The sequence below is a fragment of the Stigmatopora argus genome, chromosome 18 (assembly GCF_051989625.1).
Source record: "Stigmatopora argus isolate UIUO_Sarg chromosome 18, RoL_Sarg_1.0, whole genome shotgun sequence".
NCBI classification, from domain to species: domain Eukaryota; kingdom Metazoa; phylum Chordata; class Actinopteri; order Syngnathiformes; family Syngnathidae; genus Stigmatopora; species Stigmatopora argus.
Window position 1 is genome coordinate 2,629,003 of NC_135404.1, and position 26,879 is coordinate 2,655,881.

General features: G+C 41.3%; 1 protein-coding gene across 2 annotated transcripts in view; it reads left to right on the forward strand.

Moving 5' to 3' along the window:
* Positions 1-26,879, forward strand: part of jmjd1cb (jumonji domain containing 1Cb) — a 141,861-nt gene that overhangs the window by 93,324 nt on the left and 21,658 nt on the right. For both annotated transcript variants that reach the window (XM_077625939.1, XM_077625940.1), the window contains 6 exons: positions 11,619-13,971; positions 16,303-16,504; positions 19,721-19,935; positions 23,796-23,948; positions 24,457-24,546; positions 26,016-26,140. In XM_077625939.1, coding sequence (XP_077482065.1) covers positions 11,619-13,971; positions 16,303-16,504; positions 19,721-19,935; positions 23,796-23,948; positions 24,457-24,546; positions 26,016-26,140 — 3,138 coding nt within the window. The remainder of the gene's footprint in view (positions 1-11,618; positions 13,972-16,302; positions 16,505-19,720; positions 19,936-23,795; positions 23,949-24,456; positions 24,547-26,015; positions 26,141-26,879) is intronic.

Below are 26,879 nucleotides of genomic sequence, written 5' to 3' on the forward strand. Positions count from 1 at the left end.
CAGCAAAATGCTAACGCCTATGAAAAATCATTGTGGGGTTGCCAACTCGAAATTTGATTGGTTAAAAGCAACAGTCTAGTTTAATGCAGCAGAGCCCGCAAGAACTGATTGTGAAGGCTTTGAGGCAGATCTGATCTGGCAACAAATAATGGCTGAAATGTGATTGGTTAAATGCTTCAATATGAAAACACACATCTGGAAGCAGTGCAACCAGGGGGAAAAGCAATGAAAGGAAGCTAACAGACAATTTGGAATAATAAGTACGTATTGATGGACAAAATATAATATGATTCAGATATTTCTTAGGCCAGCAGAGAAGGCCTTGAAGGCCCTGACGGCCCGCCACTGATATATATATATATATATATATATATATATATATATATATATATATATATATACATACATATATATATATATATATACACATACATACAGTTGTGGTCAAAAGTTTACATACACTTGTGAAGAACATAATGTCATGGCTCTTTTGAGTTTCCAGTTATTTCTACAACTCTGATTTTCACTTATAGAGTAATTGGAACGATACTTCTTTGTCACAAAAACAGTCATGAAGTTTGGTTCTTTTATGACTTTATTATGGGTGAACAGAAAAACGTGATTGAATCTGCTGGGTCAAAAATATAAATACAGCAGCGCTAATATTTGGTAACATGTCCCTTGGCCATTTTCACTTCAATTAGGCGCTTTTGGTAGCCATCCACAAGCTTCTGGCAAGCTTCTGGTTGAATCTTTGACCACTCCTCTTGACAATTTGGTGCAGTTCAGTTAAGTTTGATGGCTTTCTGTCATGAACTTGTTTCTTCAGCATTGTCCACAAGTTCTCAATGAGGTTTAAGTCAGGACTTTGGGAAGGCCATTCGAAAACCTCAATTCTAGCCTGATTTAGCCATTCCATTAACCACTTTTGATGTGTTCGGGGTCATTGTCCTGTTGGAACAACCAACTGCACCCAAGACCCAATCTTCGGGCTGATGACTTTAGGTTATCTTGAAGAATTTGAAGGTAATCCTCCTTCTTCATTTTCCCATTTACTCTCTGTAACGCACCAGTTCCATTGGAAGCGAAACAGCCCCACAGCATAATACTACCACCACCGTGCTTGACGGTAGTTATGGTGTACTTGGGGTTAAAGGCCTCACCTTTTCTCATGCTGACATATTGCTGGGCATTGTGGCCAAACAGCTCGATTTTTGTTTCGTCTGACCACAGATCTTATCTTTGTCCATGTGATCAGCAGCAAACTTCAGTCGAGCCTTAAGGTGCCGCTTTTGGAGCAAGGGATTCCTTCTTGCACGGCAGCCTCTCAGTTCATGGAGATGCTAAACACGTTTGACTGTGGACACCTGTGTTCCAGCAGCTTCTAATTCTTGGCAGATCAGCTTTTTGGTTATTCTCGGTTGAATCTTCACCCTCCTGACCAATTTTCTCTCAGCAGCAGGTGATAGCTTGCGTTTTCTTCCTGATCGTGACAGTGACAAAACAGTGCCATGGACTTTATACTTACAAACAATTGTTTGCACTGTTGCTCTTGGGACCTGCAGCTGCTTTGAAATGGCTCCAAGTGACTTTCCTGACTTGTTAAAGTCAAGGATTTGCTTTTTCAGATCCATGCTGAGCTCCTTTGTAGCGTTTGTGGGCGTTTGCATCCAATGACCCCTTTTTAAATGGCCTCAGAGAAGTCACCAGCTGTACTCAGTCATAATCACTCGCAAGAAGTTAAGAGGCCATGCTATGAAGCTCATTTCACTGACACAACTTTCTAAGTCACCAAAATTGCTAATTTGTGTTGCTGTATTTATATTTTTGACCCAGCAGATTTGATCACTTTTTCTGTTAACCCATAATAAAGTCATAAAAGAACCAAACTTCATGAATGTTTTTTGTGACAAAGAAGTATCTGTTCCAATCACTCTATCAGAGAAAAATCAGAGTTGTAGAAATAAGTGGAAACTCAAGAGAGCCATGACATTATGTTCTTCACAAGTGTATGTAAACTTCTGACCACAACTGTATGTATATATAAATATATATATATATATATATATACACATATATATATATACACATATATATATATACCTATATATATATATATATACACATACATATATAAACACATATATATACATATATATACACATACATATATATATGTATATATATATATATATATGCATATACATACATACACATACATGCACATGCATATATACGGTTGGATTAACATTCAGCTATTTCTTTTGTTAAAGAGCCTGATGTATGTATAGTGTATATAGTATTATGTATAGTCAAGCTTTAAATAAATTAAAGGTGCGGTATTCCCGAAGTACAAATGAATGAATTGATAGATTGGGTGAAAGAAAAGACTGTTGTAACACCACTGTCAAATTTTAATGAATAAAAAAATGAGTGTATGTAGAAAGGCTTTAAAAAGAGGAAAAAGGGCATGGTCTGTCAGTGCAAGATTCTGTCGGCGTGTCTGTGCCAACTGTAATCAACTACCGTGCATATTTGAACACCATCTGTGCCAGAATACAGTTCTGAAAGAGAAGATGGCATGTTTCTGTCTTTTAGTATTTTTCCTTTCAAATATTATCAATATGCATTAGTCTCTGGACATCTTGCGTTGCCCGTTTTGAACTGTGAATTTCCATCTTTAGTTCGATATATAAAAAAATTGGCTGAAATCTAAGCATAACAATGAATAGACATAACAAAATATTTCATAATGAAACATATATTGTAGTCCAGATGTCCGAGGTGAGGGGGTGCAGCTGATAAGATGTGGCGACGTGGTGAGAAAGACAGAGCATACTGCCCCAATAACTGGCACAAAATAGCACACGAAGCCCCGTTTCTTCTGCTTGCAGTTCACAAAACTACCTTTTATAAAATGCTCATTCGTTCCAGAGATTGCTTTAGTCGAGATGGGGGGTACCTCTTCATTTTCGGAACAGTTTGTTAGCTTCATTAGTCGACGACAGAATTGCTAAAGCTTGATGAGAGGAGAAATGTAAACCTAGTAGCATTTGTCTTTTTGCAGTTACAAACATGCCCTCTTCTGACACCATGTTGTTGTTTATTCTTTTTAGGTAGTCGTAGAGAGGTACTACAGCGCGTCACTTTCGCAAACACACCATAACAACTCTTCTAATTAGTGTGCGTGTTCTCGCGTGTGGTGGGGGTCTGTAAAATAGGTTTTCATTTGTTTGGAGTTGTCTTTTTTTATTTCCTAATGTTTTAGGAGTTTAAATGAGGTCACCATATTGTTTAGTGATTGGCCATTCTGGAAATGTGCATATTAAAGACTTTGTGGTATTGGGGCTTCTTAATATAGAAAACTGGCTGACATATATAATGGTAGGCTTAGTAATTAAATATGCCTAAAACAAAAACTGGCTAAAATTAGACCAAAAGAGTTTCTGCCTATAACTCATAGGTTCAGTACTCACCTGTCCTCAGCTTGCTCCTAAGTTTTTAGCACTTCTTTCAAATCGATTTCATGTATTCAAAAGATCTTCACAATCACTTAATAGCACCTCTAAGTTAAACAAGATTGTATAATTCCTTACAAAGTAAGGAATGCTAAAATCAACTATAAAAGTCACTGCTTCAGTACATTGCGTTTTTTTTTATAGTAAGGATAAAAAAAGTTCATAAAAATGTCAAAATTCACACTGAAACTCACAAGCGAAAGACGGGATAAAAAATGGCAGAAGTTAGGGCCTCGCTTCTTTTTCGGCGCTGAATTGGGTGGCACACAGCGCTGAAGGACAAACCATATTTCATCGTAGAAGGCTGATATAAAAGGGCCGAGAAGGGCGACATCTTGCCTTCTCCTTTTTTGTTGCGAGTGAGTTTCCCGTCCCGCATATCACCTTTGGAAAAAGACTACGCCGAGCCTGTTCTAGATTTGTTTGGATTTTGAGTCGCCGTTGAAAATGCCTCCTAAGCTCCCTGGCATCCAATGAGCCCAGGAAAAAAATTAAACATGATGACAGTGACCGAAAAGCTTACCAAGAAAGAAGAAGCGCACATTCGGAAGACGGCCGCAATATCCTTTTCCGTGGAAACTAAGAGAGTGGTAATCACTATGAATAAAAAAAAAAGAACCAGCATTATTAAGGGATTTACGCCGTAGATATGGCCGTGAACCTGGCATGACGAGACGTGCAAGAGATCTTCGATATGGAATGCAGTTTGCAACAACGTCTCCAGGAGATTGATGACAACATTGTCGGACCCATTGAATTTGGTAATCGTCTTGACAGTGTCATGTCCTTGTACAAAAAAACATATTTTTACAAGAAAATAAACGTCGGTCGCCATGTTCTATGTGCGCCAAAAGTCTCCCCTCCAGAAAGAAGCTCCTGCTGCCCCTACGGCGTCTCCTGAAGATTCCAGTGATGAACTCATGCCCTTCGAATCTGATGAAGAGGACTTGGACCGAAGCTCACCATAACCTTTTTTTTTTTTAAATCAAGCGGAACTATTTTCACTGAGTGCAGTACTTAAAGTATTTACAATTTTTTAAATGTATAGATTATATTTAGATAGTAATTCATTACAGTCTTTTTATATGCCTATAACTGTAATATTTAATAAATACACTTCTTGATAATTGTACTTGTGTACTTATTACGTTTTTTTATTGGCCAGAAAACATGGGGTGATCCTACTTCACGGTTTTTCGATTATCGCAGCCACGTCTGGTCTACATTATCCACGATATTTGAGAGATTACTGTACAGAGTTTGAATTAGGATCTATTTAGTTAGTTAGTAAACCTATGAAACCTGCTCCTTACAAGAAAATCCCGAGAGAATATTTTGACAGTTTGTAACCCCAAGATGAAGCACAACCAAACACACCAGAAAGTCAAGTTCAAAATGCCGTAAAAGAAGTAATTGGCCTCACAGTCAAATCCTAGTCTTGAGTCTGATTAAAATGCCCAGGGACTCCATAAAAAAAGATTTAAAAAAGGATTCACTACTACTAGTTCTTCTGTTGAAAACACGGCAGACTCTGCACCGATCCCCCTTTCGATCTCCCGCTCCATTCTTCCCTCACTCGTTAACAAGACCTCAAGATACCTGAACTCCTCCCCTTGGGGAAGGACCTCATCCCTTGACAAAGCTCATTTTAGACCCATGTCCCCTGAGAACCCTGCTAAGGATCCACTCTTCCACTGCCAGGACAAAATCCAAACTGCTCCTCCCGAATCCGAGATTCAACCTCCCGGCAGACCCTCCTCTCCAGTACCCCCGAATAGACCTTCCTGTGGAGGCTGAGGACTATGGTTCTCCTATAATTGGAACACACCCTCTGGTCCCTCTTTTTAAAAAGCGAGACCTCCACCTCGGTCTGCCAATCCAAAGGCACTGTCCCCGATGTCCATGCGATGTTGCAGGGGCCTGTCAAGACAGCCCCAACACATCCAGTGCCTTTGGAAACACCGGGGGGAATCTCATCTACCCCTTGCCACCGAGGAGCTTTTTGACCACCTCAGTGACTTCAACCCCACAGATCGGAGAATTCGCCTCAGATTCCCCGGGCTCTGCTTCCTCATGGGAAGTCCTGTCAGTGGGGTTGAGGAGGTCTTCAAAGTATTAGGATCACCGATTCACAACATCCTGAGTCAAGGTCAGCAACACCCCATCCCCAGCATACCCTGTGTTGATGGTGCACTGTTTTCCAGTCCTGAGACGTCGCATGGTGGACCATTTCCTGGAAGTCGTTCTCCATGACCTCACCAAGCTCCTCCCATCCCTAGGATTTTGCCTCTCGACCACCAGAGCCATCTGCCGCTTGGCCAGCGGGTACCCGTCATCTACCTCTGAAGTCCTGTGGGCCAAAACGTCCCAACAGGACTCCTTCAGCCTGACGGCATTCGTTACCGCCAGTGTGCACCAGCGGGTTCTGGGGTTGCCACCACGATAGGCACCGACCACCTTGCGGTAGCAGCTCCGGTGTGCCACCTCAGCAGACTCAATGTCCCCCGCCTCTTCCCGGACTTGAGCGAAACATGGTCGGAGGTGGGAATTGTAACTCCTTCTGACAGGGGACTGCCAGGTGTTCCCAGCAGAGGCTCACAAAACGTTTTGTGTCCAAGACTGTTGTTTGAAAGTCCGATGACACGACCACAAAGTCAATCATCAAACTGCGGCCTACGGTGTGTGGTGCACATATGGACACCCTTATGCTTGAACATGGTATTCATTATTGTCAAACCACGGCGATCGCAGAAATTCCACAATAGAACACCTCTCGGGTTCCGATCAGGGAGGCCAATCTTCCCAATCATGCCCCCTCCACGTCTCACTGTCATTGACCACGTGACCATTGAAGTCCCCCAGCAGAACAAGTGATTCCCCCAAAGGAGCACTCTCCAGCACCCTCTCTAGGGACTCCAAAAAGTGTGGATACTTTGAGCTGCCAATTGGTGCATATGCGCAAAGAACAGTCGGGTCCCATCCCCCCACTCGAAGGCGGAGAGATCCTACTGCGGGTTGAACCTCAATGTACAGGCACCGAGCCGGGGGGCAATAAGTTTGCACATGCCTGCTTGGCGCCTCTCATCGTGAGCAACTCCAGCGTGGAAGCGTGTCCTCGAGAGGAGGGGTACCAGAACCCAAGCTGTGCATAGAGGTGAGCCCGACTACATTGAGTCAGAATTTGTCAACCATTTGCACTAGCTCAGGCTCTTTCCCAACCAGAGCGGTGACATTCCACGTCCAAGGAGGAGCCACATTTTGCAGCCGGGGATCGGACCACCAAGGACCTCTCCTTTGGCTGCCGCCCAATTCTCGTTGCACCCGACCTCTTTGTCCCTAATCACAGGTGCTGAGCCCATGGTAAGAGGAACCCACGTAGCCTCTTTGGACTGTGCCTACCCGGGCCCCATGGGTGTTGGCCCAGCCACCACGCGCTCGCCATCGTGCTCCTCCTCCAGGCCTGGCTCCAGAGTGGGGTCCCATTTAAAAGTGTTATTCATCATGAGACCTGAGTCATGCTTTGTCTTGTCCCTCACCTCGGACCAGTTTGCCATGGCTGACTCTACCAGGGGGCACAAGGCCCCAGTCAACATAGCTCCAAGGATCATTGGGATACACAAACCCCACCGCCATGATAAGGTGATGACTCATCAGGGAACAATGAATGTGTTAATAAAGAATGATGCACGTTATTCTGAGCGACCATGTGGGTGATTGGTTAGCTCCTCGGCCTCACAGTCCTGAGATCGAGGGGCCAATCCCAGGTGGGTTTCACCCTTCCTGTGTGGAGTTTGCATGTTGTTGCGTGGGTTTTCCCTGGGTACTCAGGTTTTTGAACCCTAACCACATCCCAAAATGTGCCCTGTGATTAGCTGCCCATCAATTCAGGGTGTCCCTTGCCTGGTGCCTGTAGTTAGTACCCCACACCTCTGTGAGGATAAATGATACTTGGAAACAAATGAAGAAATCGTATTCCTAAAAAAAAATCTTTACACTATTCTTCGAATTTCAACCAGACATGGTCGCAATAATCGAAAAAAAAATGTGAAGAAGGATGACCCTTATTATTTCTGTGGAGTGTGGATTTTAAACATTACACAATTATATGCTTATGAAAAGACTGTACTGTATCAATATTTAAATAGAATGTATATATAATAAATGTGAAAATACTTTAAGTGCTGTACCCTCCTCTGACAATAGCTTCTCTATTTTATCTTGATTTAAAAAAAATGACCTGTTCAAGTACAATTATGGTGAATTGAATATAATGAATATGATGATTTAGTGTGCAAGTTATTGATAGATTTATTCGAAGTCCGGCTCCCATCCGTCCAGTTCGCTTGTTGCGCTCTATTTTCGGATGAAGGCGACTGCGTCTGCCGTTAAGTAAACGTTGCTCGCACTCTGAAAATCTTCTAGGGAAATCCACCCTCATTTCCGCTACCCCGCAGCACCGGGCTGTCCTGTCCAATCCGAGGGCTCTATTTTCAGATGAGAACAACGGTGTCCACCGTAAGGTCGCTCGCCTGGAGATCGCACTTCTGAAAATATCCACCCTTACCAGTGTTCTCGTCCGTCCAGTCCGCCAACAACGCTCTATCTTCTGATAATGTCTACTGCGTCTGCCGTAAGGTCGCCTGGAACTCACACTTCGAAAAACATCTGGGAAAATCCACCCTCAGCTCCGCTAGCCCGCATCACCCGGCCGTCCAGTCTGCTTAGAGGATTCTATTTTCAGGTAAGAACGACGGTGGGAGGTCGCCAGGCGCTCACCCTTTGAAATTTTTTTGGGAAAATCCACCCTCAGCTCCACTTCCCCTGCCGTCCAGTCCGCCCAGAGGGCTCTATTTTCAGGTTCAGGGCAATGTCCACCATAAGGTCGCCCGGAGCTCGCACTTCTGGAGATATATCCAAGCTCACCATCGCTCTCTGCCATCCAGTCCACCCAGACTCTATTGTCATCCTTCCCCAATTTGTGGCTTCAAAATTGATGGCTTCAGTCAATTGTGGTATTTTATATTATATCCAAATTAAAAAAATGTCAAAATTCATGCTGAAACTCTGAAGCGGAATTCGAAGTTTAATTTCCCCCACAACAATGACGGAAATAAAGATGAACATGGCTCCTAGTTTGAAAAGGTGTCCCAGGGATTGATGACAACATGGTCATGGCCATTGAATATGCCAATCGTCTTGACAGTTTCATGTCCTTGTACAAAAGCACATTTGTACCAAAGATGCAGCGGTCACAATTCCTCATTAAAATCTTCCTTGTGCGTTGAAAACCTCTAGCAAAGCTCCTCCTGAAAAGCTCCCCTACACCACCTCCAGAAGATTTCATCGATGATCCAATGTCGCTCGAATCTGATGAAGAGGACTTGTACTTAAGCTTTTTTTTAAATCAAGCGGAGATTAACTATTTTCACTTTGTGTACAGTACTTTAAGTATTCAAAATATATATAATATATATAAATATACATTTGATTCATAGATAAGATTTAGACATATATTTGTGTTTTCATATGCCTATAACTAACATTTAATGAAAACTTTTTGATGATTGTGCTTGTATTTTTGTATAGGCGCGAAAACATATACAGTCGTACCTCTACTTACGAAATTAATTGGTTCCAGACCTTTTTTTTGTAACTTGAAAATTTCGTAAGTAGAGCTGTACTTTATATGTAAATTCTCCAATTTGTTCAACGGTCCTCACACAACTACCAACTAAACCCTTTGAAATTGATCGTGTCACCATTTTGTATGAAAGATGTGAGAAAACAAAAATGAGAGAATATTATAAGAAATTGATTTATGAATGTCTTTAAATGAATAACAAGCATACAAAACCTATCCGTGTTGAAACGCAAGGGAACGAGGAAGCTAATGGTAGGCAACAGAAAGCAGAAAAAAATGAATACACGAACACACATCTAATCAACATAAATTTAAGAATTCAAAATAATATTACATTTAACTTTTAATCTTTTTGATTAACGTTTTATGATTTATTTGGCATCTAATTTTTCACCCACCCATTTTATTCATCTCCACTGCTTCATACCTGTTTTGATTTAAGTTTCCCTTCAGCGGTGCTTGTTGACAGACGTTTTGAGAAAATCGATCTAAAGACAATTGCCTTTGACGACTTTTAATAATGTTTCTAAAATGCAAATGACAAACGTCGTCAAAGTGTGCGATCGCACAACTCGTGAACAGTTTTTCAGGATTTTTTTTCCAGTCGGAAAGTTTGTTTCTCCCCCGTTTTTTTATGATTTGTGCTGTTAGAATGATGGCTGCTTCCTCCTCAGACGCCTATTGGTTGAATTCCTCGTGTATTGCCGAGCGTTGCATTTACTCCTGCTCCGTTGAGAGTTCGTTTAGGTGCCCCTCGACCAACTCTTCAACGTCCTCCTTACTGACCACAAGCGCCATCGCCTGCCCCCGCGACACAACTTCACCCACCACATGCTGCGGTTCGGGTTGAGGCTGTCTGTGAGTGCGTCGAAGGCACTCAGCGGCCAGAGCTTCTTCCAAGCATAAGTTTAAACAGACAACGGCTTTCAAAGAAACATGGAGGGTTGTTGTGAGACAGCCAATGAGAGCCCAGTAGAGTGTAGCGAGGTTCTAAAATGTGAATGAATGCATCCGCGACAATATTTTCAAAATTAAATAACGGATGAGGAAATGCATTTACTTTTTAGCGGATTTCGTGACTTGAATCGTTTTCGTATCTCTAGGCACTCATTTGCATATAAAAAGCTTTCATAACCTGAAAATTTCGTACCTAGAGGCATTCATAAGTAGAGGTATGACTTTAGTATGGTAATAATAATAAGAGTATGCATGCCTAGGTCGCAGCCATGTCTGGTCTACATTATCCGCGAATTTCGAGGGATTACTATATTTTCGGATAATGGAGACGGGTGTCTGCCGTAAGGTCGTCCGGAATTTTCACTTTGAAAAATGTATCCGGAAATCATCCCTGAGCTCCGCTACCCCACCGCTCCCAGGTGTTCAGTCCGCTCAGAGGGCTCTATTTTTGGATAAGAGTGGCAGTTCTGGAAAAATCGATCCTCCCTGAGGTTCCACAGCCGTCCATTCCGCCAAGAGCGTTCTATATCTGGATAAGGGCAATGGTGTTCACCGTAAGGTTGCCCGGAGCTCGCACTTCTGGAAAAATCCACCCTCAGCTCCGGTCCTGTCCGCTCAGAGGACTCTATTTTTAGATAAAAGCGACGACGCCCGCCCTAAGGTCGCCCGGACTTCTCACTTCTGGAAAAATTCCACCCTCACCAAGGCTCCCGCCCGACGGCGTCCACCCGGTCGGTGCCTGCCATTTTTCTTCTTCGGCACTAAGTTGAGTGACAACAGCATAACAATGTCATTAAAAGAAGTTAGACTTAATAAAATGCATGCATTTATTTTTACAAAAAAAATCGGGGTATGGCTCAATGAATTACATTTAAAAATATAAATAATTTATGTCTCTTCCCTAACCTTGATATCAGCAGTTACATCCCAGCAACAGGCAGTTTTGTTTTTATTTATATTTAATCACTGTGTTCTTGAGCTCCTCTATATTGACTAAAGCGAGCCTCGCGTTGGCACCTCACAGTGGCACCGACACTAACTCTAGTGCCACTACATTGACCAATGGGAGTGTCACGTTGGCAGATCTCTGTTCGCAAGACTACTTCGAGCGCTGCTACATTGACCAATGGGACCCTCATGTTGGCGACATTACCTCCAATGCGCTCCATTGACCGATGGGAGCTTCGCATTGGCGCATCACAATTTATCTAGCGCCGACACTAATTCTAGGGCTGCTTTAGTCATAATTTTTCTTTTAGTTGGACTACTTTGCGCATGCACACTGTACTCACATTGAAACTTCTTGATTAGCAACAGCATAACAATGTTATTAAAATAATGTAGATACTTATTGTACTTCAAAAGTGTTAAACTGACAAAAAAATACATGCATTTATTTTTACTTATAAATTGTTTGTATGACTCTCTTAGGAATTAACAGGCAGTTTTGGTTTTATTTATATTTAAACTGCAACGTAACACAGTTTCTTTTTTCCCCAAAGGATGTTGTTCAAGCAGTGGACCGAGCCATTAAGTACAAAGAGGAGAATCATCAAATTCTGAAGGAGAGCATCGAGGTGGCACCTTTCACTGCTAAAATTCAACGCTCAAATGAGCTTGGAATTGACAAGGACCGAGACAGAACCCGAGATTCTACTTTTCCTGTCAGGATACCAGCTTTGGCTTCCCTTAGCCCTAAGGCAGGCCACATACATCCCCATATTATACAGCCCGAAAAGAGCAACTATTTTACCACTTTGTCCAACAGTGTTATAAATGAGCCGCCAAGACTGTACCCTTCTAAAGAGCTAAGCTCGTACTATAAGAAAGTTTCAATTGGCACTCAAGGGATTGTTGCCAGTATTGGTGCAGCTGTCTCAAGCCAGAGTGCTCTTTCACTAGGCAACTATAATGCCAAAGTGTCCATCTCCAGGCCACCTCCCCTAATTAAGCACCATCCAGAGGGTGGAGAGGGCCTTCCAGGAAAAAATTCTGAGCAGCTCAACCAGCAGGCAATGCTAGTCCAACACCACACAGGGGTTGAAAGGTTGGAGCGATGCAGCCCTGCTATTTCTCCTTCTTTATCTACATCTTCAGCTTCTAACCACTACCCCCATCATCAGCACCACCACCACCATCACAACCCTCAACAGACACAACACAACCTCAGGGCAATGCCATCTCTTCACAGAGCACCAGTCTTCCACCCACCCACTCAGCATGCGTTGGAACGTAAAGACGCAGTGGACAGAGAGCGAGAAAAGGAAAGAGAGAAAGCTTGCTATGGTGGACGCCTATCACCACCAACTCTCACACCAATTCAACCAGTTACCTTAGCGGCATATGGTAGCAAAACATCAGTCGAGCAACAGAAACCTCCCACACTACTGCCAGAACTCAGGGATATCAAAGGCCATGGAAATACTGCCATTGTTGCCACAGCTGTCAGTGTGGAGAATGCATCTTTAGCTGGGTGGAGAGGTGGTCATCACAGAAGAGCGCTTGTCTTTGGGGATAGAGGAGTGTCAAAAGCAAAGCCCCATTCTGCAATGGCTTCCATCATTGTTCGTCCACCCATGTCCATCAAGATTGACAATCCTGTAAACAAATCTGGTGCTGTAATCGCCAAGGAATTACCTTTGGGGAATTTGTGCTTATCCACACTTCATGGTCAAAAATCAGGAGATCATGGAGCCAATAGAGTCATTCAGCCTAACTCCAACTTGGATGACATAACCCTACAATATAAAAAGACCTCTTTTTGTACCATGCAGGGGACTATGGGAGCCAGCGCCACAAACTCTGTTCACAGGACTGCTGTTACATCATCAATCCAGAGTATAGGGGAGGTAATTACTCCTGATTTGGTTTACTCAATGTCTTCTCATAATGTGCCAGGAGAGCAGCACATTGGCGTTGGATTGTGCACTTCATCTCCGGGAAGATCTTTGTCTCTTCATAGTCAATCTGACACACCACAACCCAGCCCTAATCAAACCGCAAGACTTAGCTCCTGTGCTGGTTCCGGTCAGGCTTACTCACCCTCTTTCATCCACCTCAAGAAGCACAAAGCTGCATTGGCAGCAGCCCAATCTAAAAGCAACCTCTGTAATACTTCCATGTCTGTCACGACTGGGTACACATCTCCAATGTTGGATCCCACCGAAAAAAATTACAACTCTACCCCTCCACCTCCCTTTAGCCTAACCTCATCTTTGGTAGATAGCAGTAGCAGCAACTCAACAAGTGGTAGAACAACCCCAGGAAAATCAAGTCCCCTGCATAATGAACAGTCCTCTGGGGCTGCGCCAACAAGTAGTGGACAGGCCAGTAACTACCACAAACTTAAAAAAGCCTGGTTAACACGGCACTCTGAGGAGGATAGGAACACAATTGCCTCAAGTTCAGTTGATACTAAGTCTGACAAATTGCCCAGCATCCGCAACACTACAATGACAGAAATGATTAAACCCTGTACCGTCAATCTCAGCGCCCCCTCACCCAGTGAGGTAGAGCTTAATAAGGACACTTTAAGCAAAGCAGATCGAGAGAAGCTTTCAGAGGAGAAGACATGTAGAACAATAGTCGGGGAAGAAAGGAAAGCCTCCTCTACACTAAGACGAGGAAGCAAGCGAACATATGTGTCTGCTTCGGATAGTGGTGGAGATGATTCTGATGGTAGTGAGACCAAGATGGAGGGTAGAGCGAAGCGGCAGCCCAAACCAACTTATAAAAAGAAACAGAATGATATGGCAAAGAAAAGAGGAGATAATGAAAAGGAAGATGATGACATAAAACCCAACAGCATCTTCAGATCTGCAAAAGAGAAGACCAAACTGAAAATGGCCAGTAGCAGTAAGTTTAATTTCATCTCTAGCTTATTCTGTTTTATTTAATTATCAGTTTTGTGAACATGAGACCATGTTACAGACAGGCCTTTACCACTTACCAGGTAGTACAGTTAATTCACTTAGCCATGGTACAACTAAAAACAACCCCACCCTCAAAAGGGCTATTTATTGAATTCATCTATTTATCATTTGCTTTACATGACTGTGATTGTTTTAAACATTTAAATCTGTTACCCGTACTAATTGAGAAGAAAATCTACCAAACATTTGTTTTGAATAACGCCCCACATTGGTTGAGTCTGCCTAAGAAAGGTGCTGATGAATTGATAGCATGTTCAAGGACTTTTGATGGCAGCAATAGTGGAGTTTTTTTTAATGCAAAGCTTAATTTTGAAGTATCTCGTCCCAAGATAATGTTTTTCTCAGTTTACCAACAAGAAGGAGCGCCATCTTATTACGAGTGTCATTGTACGATTTCCAGATGCTTGTGTGTGAGACATTAGATTCACAGCAGTTGCAGGCAAAGCTTATTGAGCCAACGCCACAAAGACCTCACAGTAAAACAAATGTTGCGAGGGTCAACATCAAAATATGAGGCCAACAACTAATTTGTTATTGTCGATGCAATACCAGGTTTGACATTATTCTAAAGTTTTGTAGCGTCGTTGTTGTGACAATTGACTTTTGGCATTCACGCTTGCAGCTGGAGTCATATACTGCACGTAAAATAAATGAAAATAGTTTTCTTTTTCTTTTTGTTCAATGTAGACCCTTTATAGTCCAAATATCACTTACTGACTTGTGGCAGTAGAAACTAAATTTAAAAATAGAAATAGCATACTGTAACACAGGGCTCGGAACATTTTTGAACGAGAGAGCTATAAACAATTCGTATTTTCACATGTAATTCCTTGAGAACATACCCAGAACTTAAAAGTAAAACTAATGCATTCATATTTGTCAGTTCAACACTTTTAATGTACAATAAGTATCTTAAATTATTTTAATAACATTGTTACGCTGTTGCTAATCAATGAGCATCAATGAGAAAATGCATCCGCAAGGGAGTCGAATGAAAAAAATTAAATAACTAAAGCTGTGCTAGAGTTAATGTTGGTGCTATTTTAAAGCAGAGGTCCCATTGGTCATGGGAGTGGATTCGTGGTTATGTCACGAACACAGATGTGCCAAAACGAGGCTCCCATTGGTTAATGCCGCGGCGCTAGAGTTAGAGTTCGGCGCCAATGTGATGTGCCACCGCTAACAGAACTGAGTTGTACTGCTTGTAGAAACAATGTCTTTGTTGAACCATATCGCTTAAAGATTTCTTATATAATTCATTCACAATTTCAACTTCTTATCACCACATTTTGTTGCATTCACTTAGATTGTGAATAGTCATTACTCTCTTTCTCAAATGTAAATAGGTCAGTCCTCAGTCTCTTCCTTGGATGATTTTTTTAACTAAAATGATTGGTGGCAACCAATTCAGGGTGCCCCCGGCTGGTGCCCGAACTCAGCTGGGATAGGCTCCAGCACCCCCATTTCAGAAAATGAATGATCTCCAACAATTATTACAGTATGACTAAATGGTACACGGTCGATTGGTCGCCGGTCTTTTGGTCGCCGATCTTTTGGTCGCCGGTCTTTTGGTCGCCCGGAAGGTTATTGATAATTACCATTTAAATCGTTGCTTAAATTCCCTAAATAATTCCCTAGTAATTATTAGCCTAAAGAAAAGCTCCAAATTTCCCGGACTTTTATTGTTTTTTGTTGGAGAACTTGTTAAGACCCTGACTGACGTAGCTTCTTAAAGGTACAACACGTACATACAAACTCTTATACACTCACACGTCGACTCAGTGAAACTGCTCATGGCCATTGTTGGCTTTTATTGATGCGTAGACCGTGTTGTTTTACCTTGTTTTGTCGCCGGTCTTTTGGTCGTCGGTCTTTTGGTCGCCGGTCTTTTGGTCGCCTGCTGTCGCGGTCCGGGCAACCAAAAGACCGGCGACCAATCGCCCGCTCACGGACTAAATTGACAATGTTAAAGCACTCTGGGGACTGTCAATGTGCTACGTGCTATATTCCTATAAAAACAATTTTTAAAAAACAAAAAAAAAGGCATTCATCATGCACAATTACTACAATGTATAATGCCCATTGGAATTATCGTCATGTTTTGTGTGGCCACAATGGCATTTAATGTGTAGTAAACATCTACTACATTATCATGTCGTTCCGTTTTGTTTTATATATTTATTTTTTACACAAACTGCTCTTTTATTCAAATGTAAAAAAAAGTCCGTGATGTGGTAACCTCTGTTGTTTTCAGATGGGATTCCACGTTCTGTGCTAAAGGATTGGCGCAAGGTGAAGAAGCTAAAGCAGACGGGGGAGTCTTTCCTTCAAGATGATTCTTGTTCAGAGATCGGACCCAATCTGCAAAAGTGTCGGGAGTGTAGGGTCATCCGAAACAAGAAAGGCGAAGAGCCAGCGCATTCCCCTGTGTTTTGTCGTTTCTACTATTTCAGACGGTAAGGGCAGCTGTTTAGATTTCAGTTTACTGTACCTATACTGTAGCATTTGTTTAAATAAATTCATAATAATTAAGAAAAACAACCACATATTGATTTGCACAAATCCTGCCTATAATATTGTAGGCAGTACTAGGAATTTATCCAACTAATGTATTTACTGTAAATTACAGTTTCCTTTAAATGCTGTGTGATATGAACTTAACCATTAAATATTATATTACTTTTGTCTATCATGTTACTGGCCAAGTGAGTGATTTGAATTGCAAAAGGCGGGACAAGACCTTTTGTTTTCCGGACTGTAAATGGGCAGCAGAAAAAACAACAACTTTGGGAGTCCGGGTATTGACCTTAAGGAGCTGCGTGACTGACGATGTGATTTTAGTTACGTTGGGAAAATTAAAATTTCATCCATACAGAATTCCAAACAATGTCCTTATTCATGTTTGTCATTGACCGTTTTTATGATACAGAGGAGTAATGGGAGAAAGTTTTATGGTCAGATGAGACCACATGGGATAGGAAAACTGCACTGTAATAAGGAGAGGGTAACCGGGGCCATGTATTGTGAGATTTTGTGGAACAACCTTCCTCCCTCAGTCAGAGCATTGAAGATGGGTCGTGGCTGGATCTTCCAACATGTCAATTGCCTGAAGCACACAACCAGGAAAACCAAGGAATGGGTCCCTAAGAAGCAAATTAAGGTTTTGGCATGGCCCAGTTAGTCTCCAGACCTAGACCCAAAAGAAAATCTTTGGAAGGTGCTTAAACTTGTAGTTTCTCAGCATCAACCCTGAAACCAGAATGATCAAGACAAGATCTGTGAGGAGGAGTGGGGTGTCCTGCAGTGTGTGTAAACGTTTTGGAAAAACTACAGGAAACGTTTGACCTCTGTACAGTAATCCCTCGAATGTCGTGGAAAATGCAGACCAGACATGGCTGCGATAATCGAAAAACCGCGAAGTAGCATCAACCATATTACATGTTTTTGCGCCTATACGGAAATACAAGTACACAAGTACAATTATCAAGAACTGCATTTATTAAATATTACAGCTATAAGCATGTGAAAAGACTTACGAGTGCCTCTAGGTACGAAATTTTCAGGTTACGAAAGTTTTTTTATATACAAATGTGTGCCTCAAGATAGGGAAAAAGATCCAACTTCGGAAATCCCCCAAAAAGTAATTGCATTTCCTTATCCGTAATTTTATTTTGAAAATATTTTCGCGGATGCATTGATTCTCACTTTAGAACCTTGCTACACTCTACTGGGCTCTCTTGGCTGTCTCACAACAACCACTATCCATGTTTCAAGATTGTCTCGTACATACCTGTCAACCTCAGCTAAAGGTTCCCCTTATTAATGATTGCAATTCCGCATATTAAGCGCGAAAAAACGTACAAATACATCGTGGTACATATTTACACATTAATACACATAGGGTTCATTCATTCATTATCTGAACCGCTTTATCCTCACTCTAAAAATAAAATTTACTAGAGAATGCACGGCTTTATGACGCGACGGCTCATAGGGGAATGCGCATATCATGTCCTGTCCAACTCGGCTAAATATTCCCCATCTTACTGATTCCAATTCCCCTTATTAAGCGATAAAAATCGCACAAATGCAATGCAGCACATATTTTCACACACGCACGGGACACAAGTAAAAGTCAAACATGTACAACAAAGTGGACGGCTTTCTGACGCCATCGGGTCATAGGGAAATGCGCGTGCACATATCATGCTTCAACAGGGTTAGATTTGATATGCTTGTTATTCATTTTAAGACATTAATAAAAAAATATCTTATGATTTTCTCCTATTTTTGTGTTTCTCACATCTTCCATAGAAAATTGGGACACTTTGACCAATTTTAAAGGGTTTAGTTCATAGTTGTGTGAGGACCGTGGAACGAATTACAGAATTTACATACAAAGTACTGCTCTACTTACGAAATTTTCAAGTTACGAAAAAAGTTCTGGAACCAATTAATTCCGTAAGTAGAGGTACAACTGTATAATCTATATATAAGAAATTGTAAATACTTCAAGTACTGTGCTCATGGTGAAAACAGTTCTTCTCCGCTTAATTAAAAAAACTGGTTATTTGGCAGCTTTAGTCCAAGTCTTTTTCGTCAGATTCGAGAAGCATTGGATCATCGATGGAATCTTGATGAGGCGCCTTAGGGGAGGAGCTTTCTAGGCCTCTTTCAGCGAGGTACAGCTTCGTGTTCGGGATGAAACAGTTTGTGAAGGCTTTCGTGATCCAGGATTTCCGGTTGCTCATCCAGGAGACAGGAAGCAAGGCTTTGTTCTTATTTTTTTTAAAGCATGAGGACATTCCAACTTGTAGAGTAAGGCAGGCTTTACCTTAAAGCCATTCAGCAGCATCCCCCACACATTATAGATGAGCATCAGGTGATCCGTGTGAACCCTGACACTTTCAGTTCATCTTTTAATAAGAATGTCTGGGAAGGCATCCTCTTCCAAAAATTTGCTCCAGAAGACAACCATTCTCTTCAGTTATGTTAGGGAACTTTTCCACAGCGTACCGGTTGCTCGAGGTGGCGCTTGCGGAACTCCACAACGTTCAAATGACTTTTCTGCTGAACATGTCACTTGAGATAGTCAAGTTTCCATTTATATGCAATATTTTTCCATGATTTTGCTTTGATTTATTTAATAAGGGATAGCACATATTAATAAACATATTTATATTCATGTTAATGAATGTAAGATTGTAGCCGAGGGCTAATTTCCATTTATAGTCCATTGTGTAGGTTGAAGACAAACGATCACACATACTAGACACACGCACGCAACCACACACACAGCAGATTTAGACAGTTCTCACCTGATTTCGCCGCTTGTTCTTCTATTTGCACAGTAAAGTAAAAAGGAATGTATTAAGAAATATTAAAATGTAATTTAAAAAAAAGATAGAAGGGCTGTAAAACACGAAATACATAAGAGCGGACAGAGCTACTGCCACTGGCTGCCGCATGAACGGAGCCATCGTGAGGAAAGAGGGGGAAAAAGTTTGGATTTTGTTTTGTGCGCGCCATAAGATTGCTGCTGGGCGGAGAAGACGAGAGTAGTGCGCAATTGCGCACGCGCGCAGCTTAGAGGGAACATTGCCTGGAACCACAAACACAGTTGTATATATGCTGTGATTTATTTCTTACAGTCCTTTTATACTTTGTTTCAGGCTTTCTTACAGTAAAAATGGAGTAATTCGAATGGATGGCTTCTCCACTCCAGACCAGTTTGATGATGAGGCACTTGCCATGTGGATCCCTGGAGCAATAGAGGAGAGTCATTTGGACCAGACCGCAGCCAAGTACATTCTCAGTTTCATTGGGGACCTGTTTTGTCAAATGGTCACAATGGAAAATACAGCAGCCTCCTGGGTCAAAAAGGAAGGTGTGTTGTCCAAACAATGACCGAGTTTGTTTTTATTAAAATTCTGTATTTTAGAGATGAAAATCAGTAAAGTAGCAACTATATATTTTATTACTCACTTTTTTGGATACTTGATATATAATGAGATGCAGGTGGGATCACCATTCTTTCGTCCTACAGCATAGGATCTTAAGCAATTAAAAAATGCACAAGATTATTTATCTTTGACCACCTGTGTAGAGATCTCAGCCATCCTAACAGCAGAGAGGCAATTTCTACACTTTCTACATGATGACAATGTTATCATAATACAGGATATCATCTCTTCAACACTAGACAATTTATCTCTAATATATTGTACCTTAGCAGGATGTGGGCCTCCGTAAAAGAATATGAAAAATTGCCACAAAGTAGACAGACCATTTTTGGCTTTAGATGGGAAAAAAAATACACATTACAGTTCGTAAGAGAACTTTTATCTAAGCAAGACAAAGCATGACACTGGTTTCTATTGAAGGAAACATTTACAGAAGACAAAAGAGTCCAGCACCAACAAATATTTCTGAATCTAACATTGTAAGTGGCTAATTGCTATCATGCAAACACAAACAACAATTGAAATGAACTCACTAATTCCCTGTTTTTAACAACTCTTTGACAATGAATAAAATGGCTCATCAAGTGACCTTGACAATTTGAGTTGACAGCATATCTATCAATTGTTAAAGTAAAAATAAATAAATAAAACTATCCTTGCCTACTTGCGGCTGCTTTCAATGCAGCGAGCACTCAGGGACACACTGGTGTGTGTTGTGATCTGATGAAACTCCAAAAAGGAGGGCAAGTAAGTACCCTGCTTTTCTGTGCATTTAAATAAAGTACTTCCCTGTATAACTCCGGACAAAGGGTGATCCTTTTGTTAAATGTCTAGCAAGACTTATCAAAATAGCTAGTGATCTTTGCATTAGGCCTTAGATGCAATACGAGAAATTTCTGCTTTGCAGTAGGTCTATTGCACCTCGAATTCATTTCATTAATATTCTGCAACTTTGAACATTCTCTTTTTATTGGTTCTCCTGGGTTGCACTTTATTGTTGTCTGTGTGGAGAAATAAACACTTTAAAATTATGTAATATAGATAGAGTAATCTGTCGAATATTGCGGATAATGTAGACCACACATGGCCGCACTAATCGAAAAACCGTAAAGTAGGATCACCCCTATTATTAATTACTACATACCATACTACATGTTTTAGCGACTATACAATTATCAAGAATTGTATTTATTAAATAGTAAAGTGAAAAGACTACAGTATTTAATCGCATATAAGCAATGTTCCCTCTAAGCTGCGCGCGTGCGCAATTGCGCACAACTCTCGTCTTCTCTGCGCAGCAGCAATCATATGGCGCGCAGAAAAAAAAATCGTTTTTTTTTTTTTTTTTTTTTACCCCTTTCCCCATGATGGCGCCGTTTAAGCGGCAGCCAGTGGCAGTAGCTCTGTCCACTCTTATGTTTTTCGTGTTTTACAGCACGTTTTACATCAAAAATTAGAGGGAACATTGACATGCACCTGCTTGTGGCAGGTGTGATACTGGTGTGCCCATAGCGAGCAATGATGATGTCGTGACCGGATGATTCGCCTAAAGACGCTTTGCCGACGGACGTTTGACAGACAGACAGGTCGCCGAATGAACGTTCGTTCAAACAGTGTTTAATGATTAAATACAAATACTAGTATTTGTTAGTTTAATGATTAAATACAAATGCTAGTATTTGTATTTAATCATTAAACGCTGTTTTCAGCTGGATTTGACCGAATTTGAGAGCATTTTGAGCCCTTTGGTGAATGGACGTATATGGACGTTTTTTTGCCTCCATCGCGACATCATCGCGACATTTTACCGAGGAATTCACTTCCCTCGGCTCGGTTCTAATGTCCAAAGAGCTCCAGTATTTGTATTTAATCATTAAATGCTGTTTTAGGATGGATTTGACCCGATTGCTGTCATTTTACGGCTCGGTTCTGCTACATCTGCCCGCCCAAGAGTGCTTATTCCCGGACTGCCATGCCCCCCCAAGAGTGCTTATTCCCGGGCTGCCATTGATGGTAGACTAACATTGATTTTTACTATAATTTGGACAACACTGGCGGCGGGCCGGATTAAAAATCCTAAAGGGCCGTATATGGCCCGCGGGCCGAGGTTGAAAAACTTGTACACTCACGATCCGGGGGCGGGGCGAGCGTGCGAATCCCGTTTCGGCGAAACCTCCATTCGGCCGAATGAACGTTCGGCGGAACGTCCATTCGGCGACCTGCCCATCTGTCAAACGTCCGTCGGCGAAACGTCTTTAGGCGAATCATCTGAGTACCGATGATGTCGCTCACACTGGTACTCAGTGCGCTCAGGGAGGTCGTCTTTCTGCTCAGACCAACGAAAAATTAGAGGGAACATTGCATATAAGCCACTTTTGTCTGAGAAAAAAATATGACTGAATCGAGGGTACAGCTTATATGCGCATAAAAACACGACATGCGCGAAACTGCAAGTAGCCGACGCCATGACACGTTGACGTCACAACAAAATGGCGTCATGACACAAGACAATGCGGCCGATACGGTCATTTATTTCAAAATAAAGAAATGATAAAACGCTAAACAAAATATATTTTGACGTCTGTGAATATCATTCAAGGAAAAAATAAACCGTGTCTTGCATAAAACGTGAAAAGACTTCTGTCACTGCAACATGTTTTTATTTTTTTATTAAATAGGGATGACCCTACTTCACGGTTTTTCGTTTATTGCGATAATCGAGGGATTACTGTACTTGTTTACTTGTATTTTTGTATGGGCACGAAAACATATATGGTATATGTTGTAATAATAATATTTATAATAGGGGTGAACCTACTTCAGGGTTTTTCGATTATGGCAGCCATGTCTGGTCTCCAATATCCGCAATATTTGAGGGATCATTGTATATCAGTAAGATAAAGATAGGTACAATTTAATAATTGTCGATGCACTGTGATCTCAAAATTTAACATCAAGATATCCATAAGCCTGTCACGATAGGCAATAAATCCATTTATTGCACAATAAATAAAAATGAGAACGGTAATTTACACTTATGGTTTCGTATGCTCTTGGCATACATACCTGTTTAAACCTTGCCCATTAATTGCTTATAAGACTAAAGTTCCATTCACAGCTGTTATTGATGGGCAGAACAAAAATGACAACTAGGGCTTTCACCTATTTCATATTTCCCCCTAAAGTAGCTTTCAAATGACACATTATGCATTGATTAAAACACGTATTATTTTTAATATAGTTTGTGTGTTTTATTTATTTTATTTATTAATAGCATTTGAATGGGTTATTAGAATATGTTGTAACATTAGTGGTTAAATTGGCTTTAAAAAAATTGAGAATATTATCGCATATCTGCAATAAATCATGAGGCAATATATATTGGCGGCCGAGTAGTTCTGCGGGCATGGGTTCGATCCTTTGTTGGTCCCTACTGTGTGGCGTTTGCATGTTTTCTCCGAGTGCTCCGTTTTTCTCCCACATCCCCAAAACATGTAGGGTAGGCTGGTTGAAAACTCTAAATTGTCCTTAGGTATGAGAGTGAGCGTGAATGCTTCTCTATTCCCTTGTGGCCTGCTATTGGCTGACCACCGATTCAGGCGGTGCCTGAATTTAGCTGGGATAGGCTACAGAACCCCCTGCAACACCTGTGAGGATAAGCAGTTCAGAAAATGAATGAATGTATATCGCCTCGTAAAAGTTGTCATCGCAACATGCCTCGATGGCGACCCATAATAAGTGGTTTAACACTTTTAGAAAGAACTGCTTTCTGTGTTTGTTTCAGCCAAGCTTGTGTGGAAGCGTGCAGTTAAGGGAGTGAGGGAGATGTGTGATGCCTGTGAGGCAACCCTCTTCAACATCCACTGGGTCTGTCAGAAATGTGGCTTTGTTGTCTGCCTGGACTGCTACAAGGCCAAGGAAAGAAGGAGCTGCAACGGTCAGTTATATACTGTAAATGGTGGACAGTTGCAATTATTTTACAAGACAATGTTTTCACTTAATGGGTCAACAAGGAATAAACCCAATACGGATTCCTTTATACTTTACGAACATACACATCATAGATGTGACACATTGAAAAACTTTCATAAGAAATCTTAACATCATTTGAGCAAAACTATCCATTAAAACATAAATTCTACAATCCTCATCTTGTGCAAAGTACAACAGCAGTTTATTATAATTTAAAGTTTGTGTCATCTTTCTGATTTATTTATGTAATGGAACATTGGCCTAGAGCACAGACAGAGCAAGATCAATTTCCATTGACAGTATGAATCTGAGTGTGACTGGTTTCCTTGTCAGTATGTTCCCTACGACTGACTGGTAACCAGTTCTGTAAGTAATCCATTTTTCCTCGCAATGTCGCTGGCTGACCAGGATAAGTGGTGTTGAAAATGGTTTGAATGAATTATTTTTTTTGACCTCTAACTTTTTGTCATTAGATAAAGAACTATATGGCTGGCTGAAGTGCGTGAAAGGCCAGCCTCATGATCATAAACATCTAATGCCAACACAGATCATACCTGGCACAGGTAACAACTTCTGGCTCTTCAAATACATTACATCAGTTATACACATTATATTACACTAGCTAATAATTACTAATACCTAGTAACAGCTTTATACAAGGATGACAACAATGGGTGTGGCAAAAAGCAGTACCGATTAATAATTTAATTTAATTGTCGAAACTACATACGAAATTATTGTTTCCAGAAGTGGTTTCGTAACTTAATTTTTAGTTTTACTGTAGAGACATACAATACGTGTTAATGCCTTAATCCATTCCCATATTACCAACAAAAAACTTTTTAAAAAGCAATTTTGTATGAAAAGTGTGAAACACCCCCAAAAAAGAAAATAATGTATTAATAATAATAATCGGACATAGGCCCTGTCGTCATCATCAACAACAAAAGCCTAATTGTCATCACACCCAGAGACTGTGTATGACGAAATTGGTAGTGCTTCTCCATAAGGTGCGTTTTCTCGGCAAAAGACCCAAACAAGTGATAATTTTGGACTCGTAATTTGGCATTCTGCCGTTATGGATACATCGCATCACCCCCCGAGCGGATCACTTACCTCTCACTGTCTTTCGTGTACACATACGACTGTACACCAACACATCAGTCTAACTCCATCATCAAATTTGCCGATGACACCACTGTGGTCGGACTCATCTCAGGAGGGGATGAGTCGGCCTACAGAGATGAGGTCAACAAACTGTCTTCGTGGTGCTCGGTGAACAATCTCGCACTGAACACCTGGAAGCACGGCAGCAGACAAAAAGGCCATGCAGAAAGTGATTAACACTGCCCAGAAGATCGTCGGCTGCTCTCTGCCATCACTGGAAGACATTGCCAGCCCTCGTTACCTCAGCAGAGCCAGGAACATCATCGGGGACCCATACCACCCTGGTCACAATCAGTTCCAGCTGCTGCCCTCTGGCAGACGCTATAGCTCCCACAAAGTACGGACAAATAGGCTTAAGAACAGATTTTTCCCCACATCCATCAGGACTCTAAACTTGCGGTAACAACACACAATCCCTTCTGTGTAATAACTTCGGGGTGAGGTAATATGAAAAGACGTTTGGACGGTGATCTGGCCACTAAAATTAATAACAAAAACATGCAAAAACATTTTCTATTGTCGTTGACTGGCGAATGCATAGATGGAGGAGGCAAATGACAAAAGTGAGTGTATATTGTAAATTGAATTTCTTTCAAATCCTGAGGGAACATTTTCCCATTGAGGCGTTTTATAACCTGAATAGTTCGTATCTAGAGATTTTCGAAAGTTGTTACAACTGTACAGAATTAATGAAGTAGACCAAACTGTTTACAGTACTTGTTCATTTTATAGTTAAGTGTTGTTTTTATTATACATAGTAAATTACATCACAAAACTGTTTATTTTTAAATCTATCAACAATTTTGTTCTTCTTGCTATGTTACAAATTCACCTTGCTCAATTTCTCCTACCTTTCATTTTTCAGTTCTGACTGAATTAGTGACCTCAATGCATTCACTGAAAGAAAAACACAGTATCAAGCTTCATTGTGCATGCAGCAACAAACAGAATATCCTCAGCAAACTACCACTCACCAATGGAGTCTCACAGGTACAGTGTTTGTATGAAGCTTTTTATATCTAGAACAGATCATCCTATCAAAACAACGGTCTCAATTACTTTGACTGAATAAGCCAATTGTTAAATATTGGTGTTGCCTTCACGTGTTTTGCAATGGACAAGAAAAAATATTTTAATTAAATGAATGAATTAATTTAAGGAGACATTTTTAGGGCTGATGTGGTATAAAACTGATTTCAAAAAAATAATTCATCTGTACCGCGCATCCTTGTAAGGATTGTGGGAGTTGTTGAAGGCTATCCCAGCTGACATCAGGCGAAAGGCAGAATGCACCCTAGACTAGAAGGTTAGACGTTTTGGAGGCAAGGTCAGAGAGACCAGACATTGATGGTTTGGACATGTGCAGAGGAAAGAGAGGGAGGTTTGTAGGATGTTGAGGGCTGCCAAGGGTACAGGTCTAGGGCTAAACCTGGTAGACGATACATGGATATAGTGAGGAAGAACATGAAACTGGCTAGTGTAGAGAAGGATGAGGCAAAGGACAAGGACGGGGGGAAATGGAAAAAGCTGATTCACTGTGATGATCCCTCATAGAACAAGCTAGGGTAGTACAGTGTTCCCTCGAAAATTGGGACCTCACTTATCATGAATTGACTGATTCACGATTTTTTTCTACTATTTAAAAAAAAAGGTAGAAACTGGAAGACATGAAAATGGTGGCAAAAAGTGGCGGAAGTCAGGGCACCGCCTTATCTTCTGCGCTGAAATG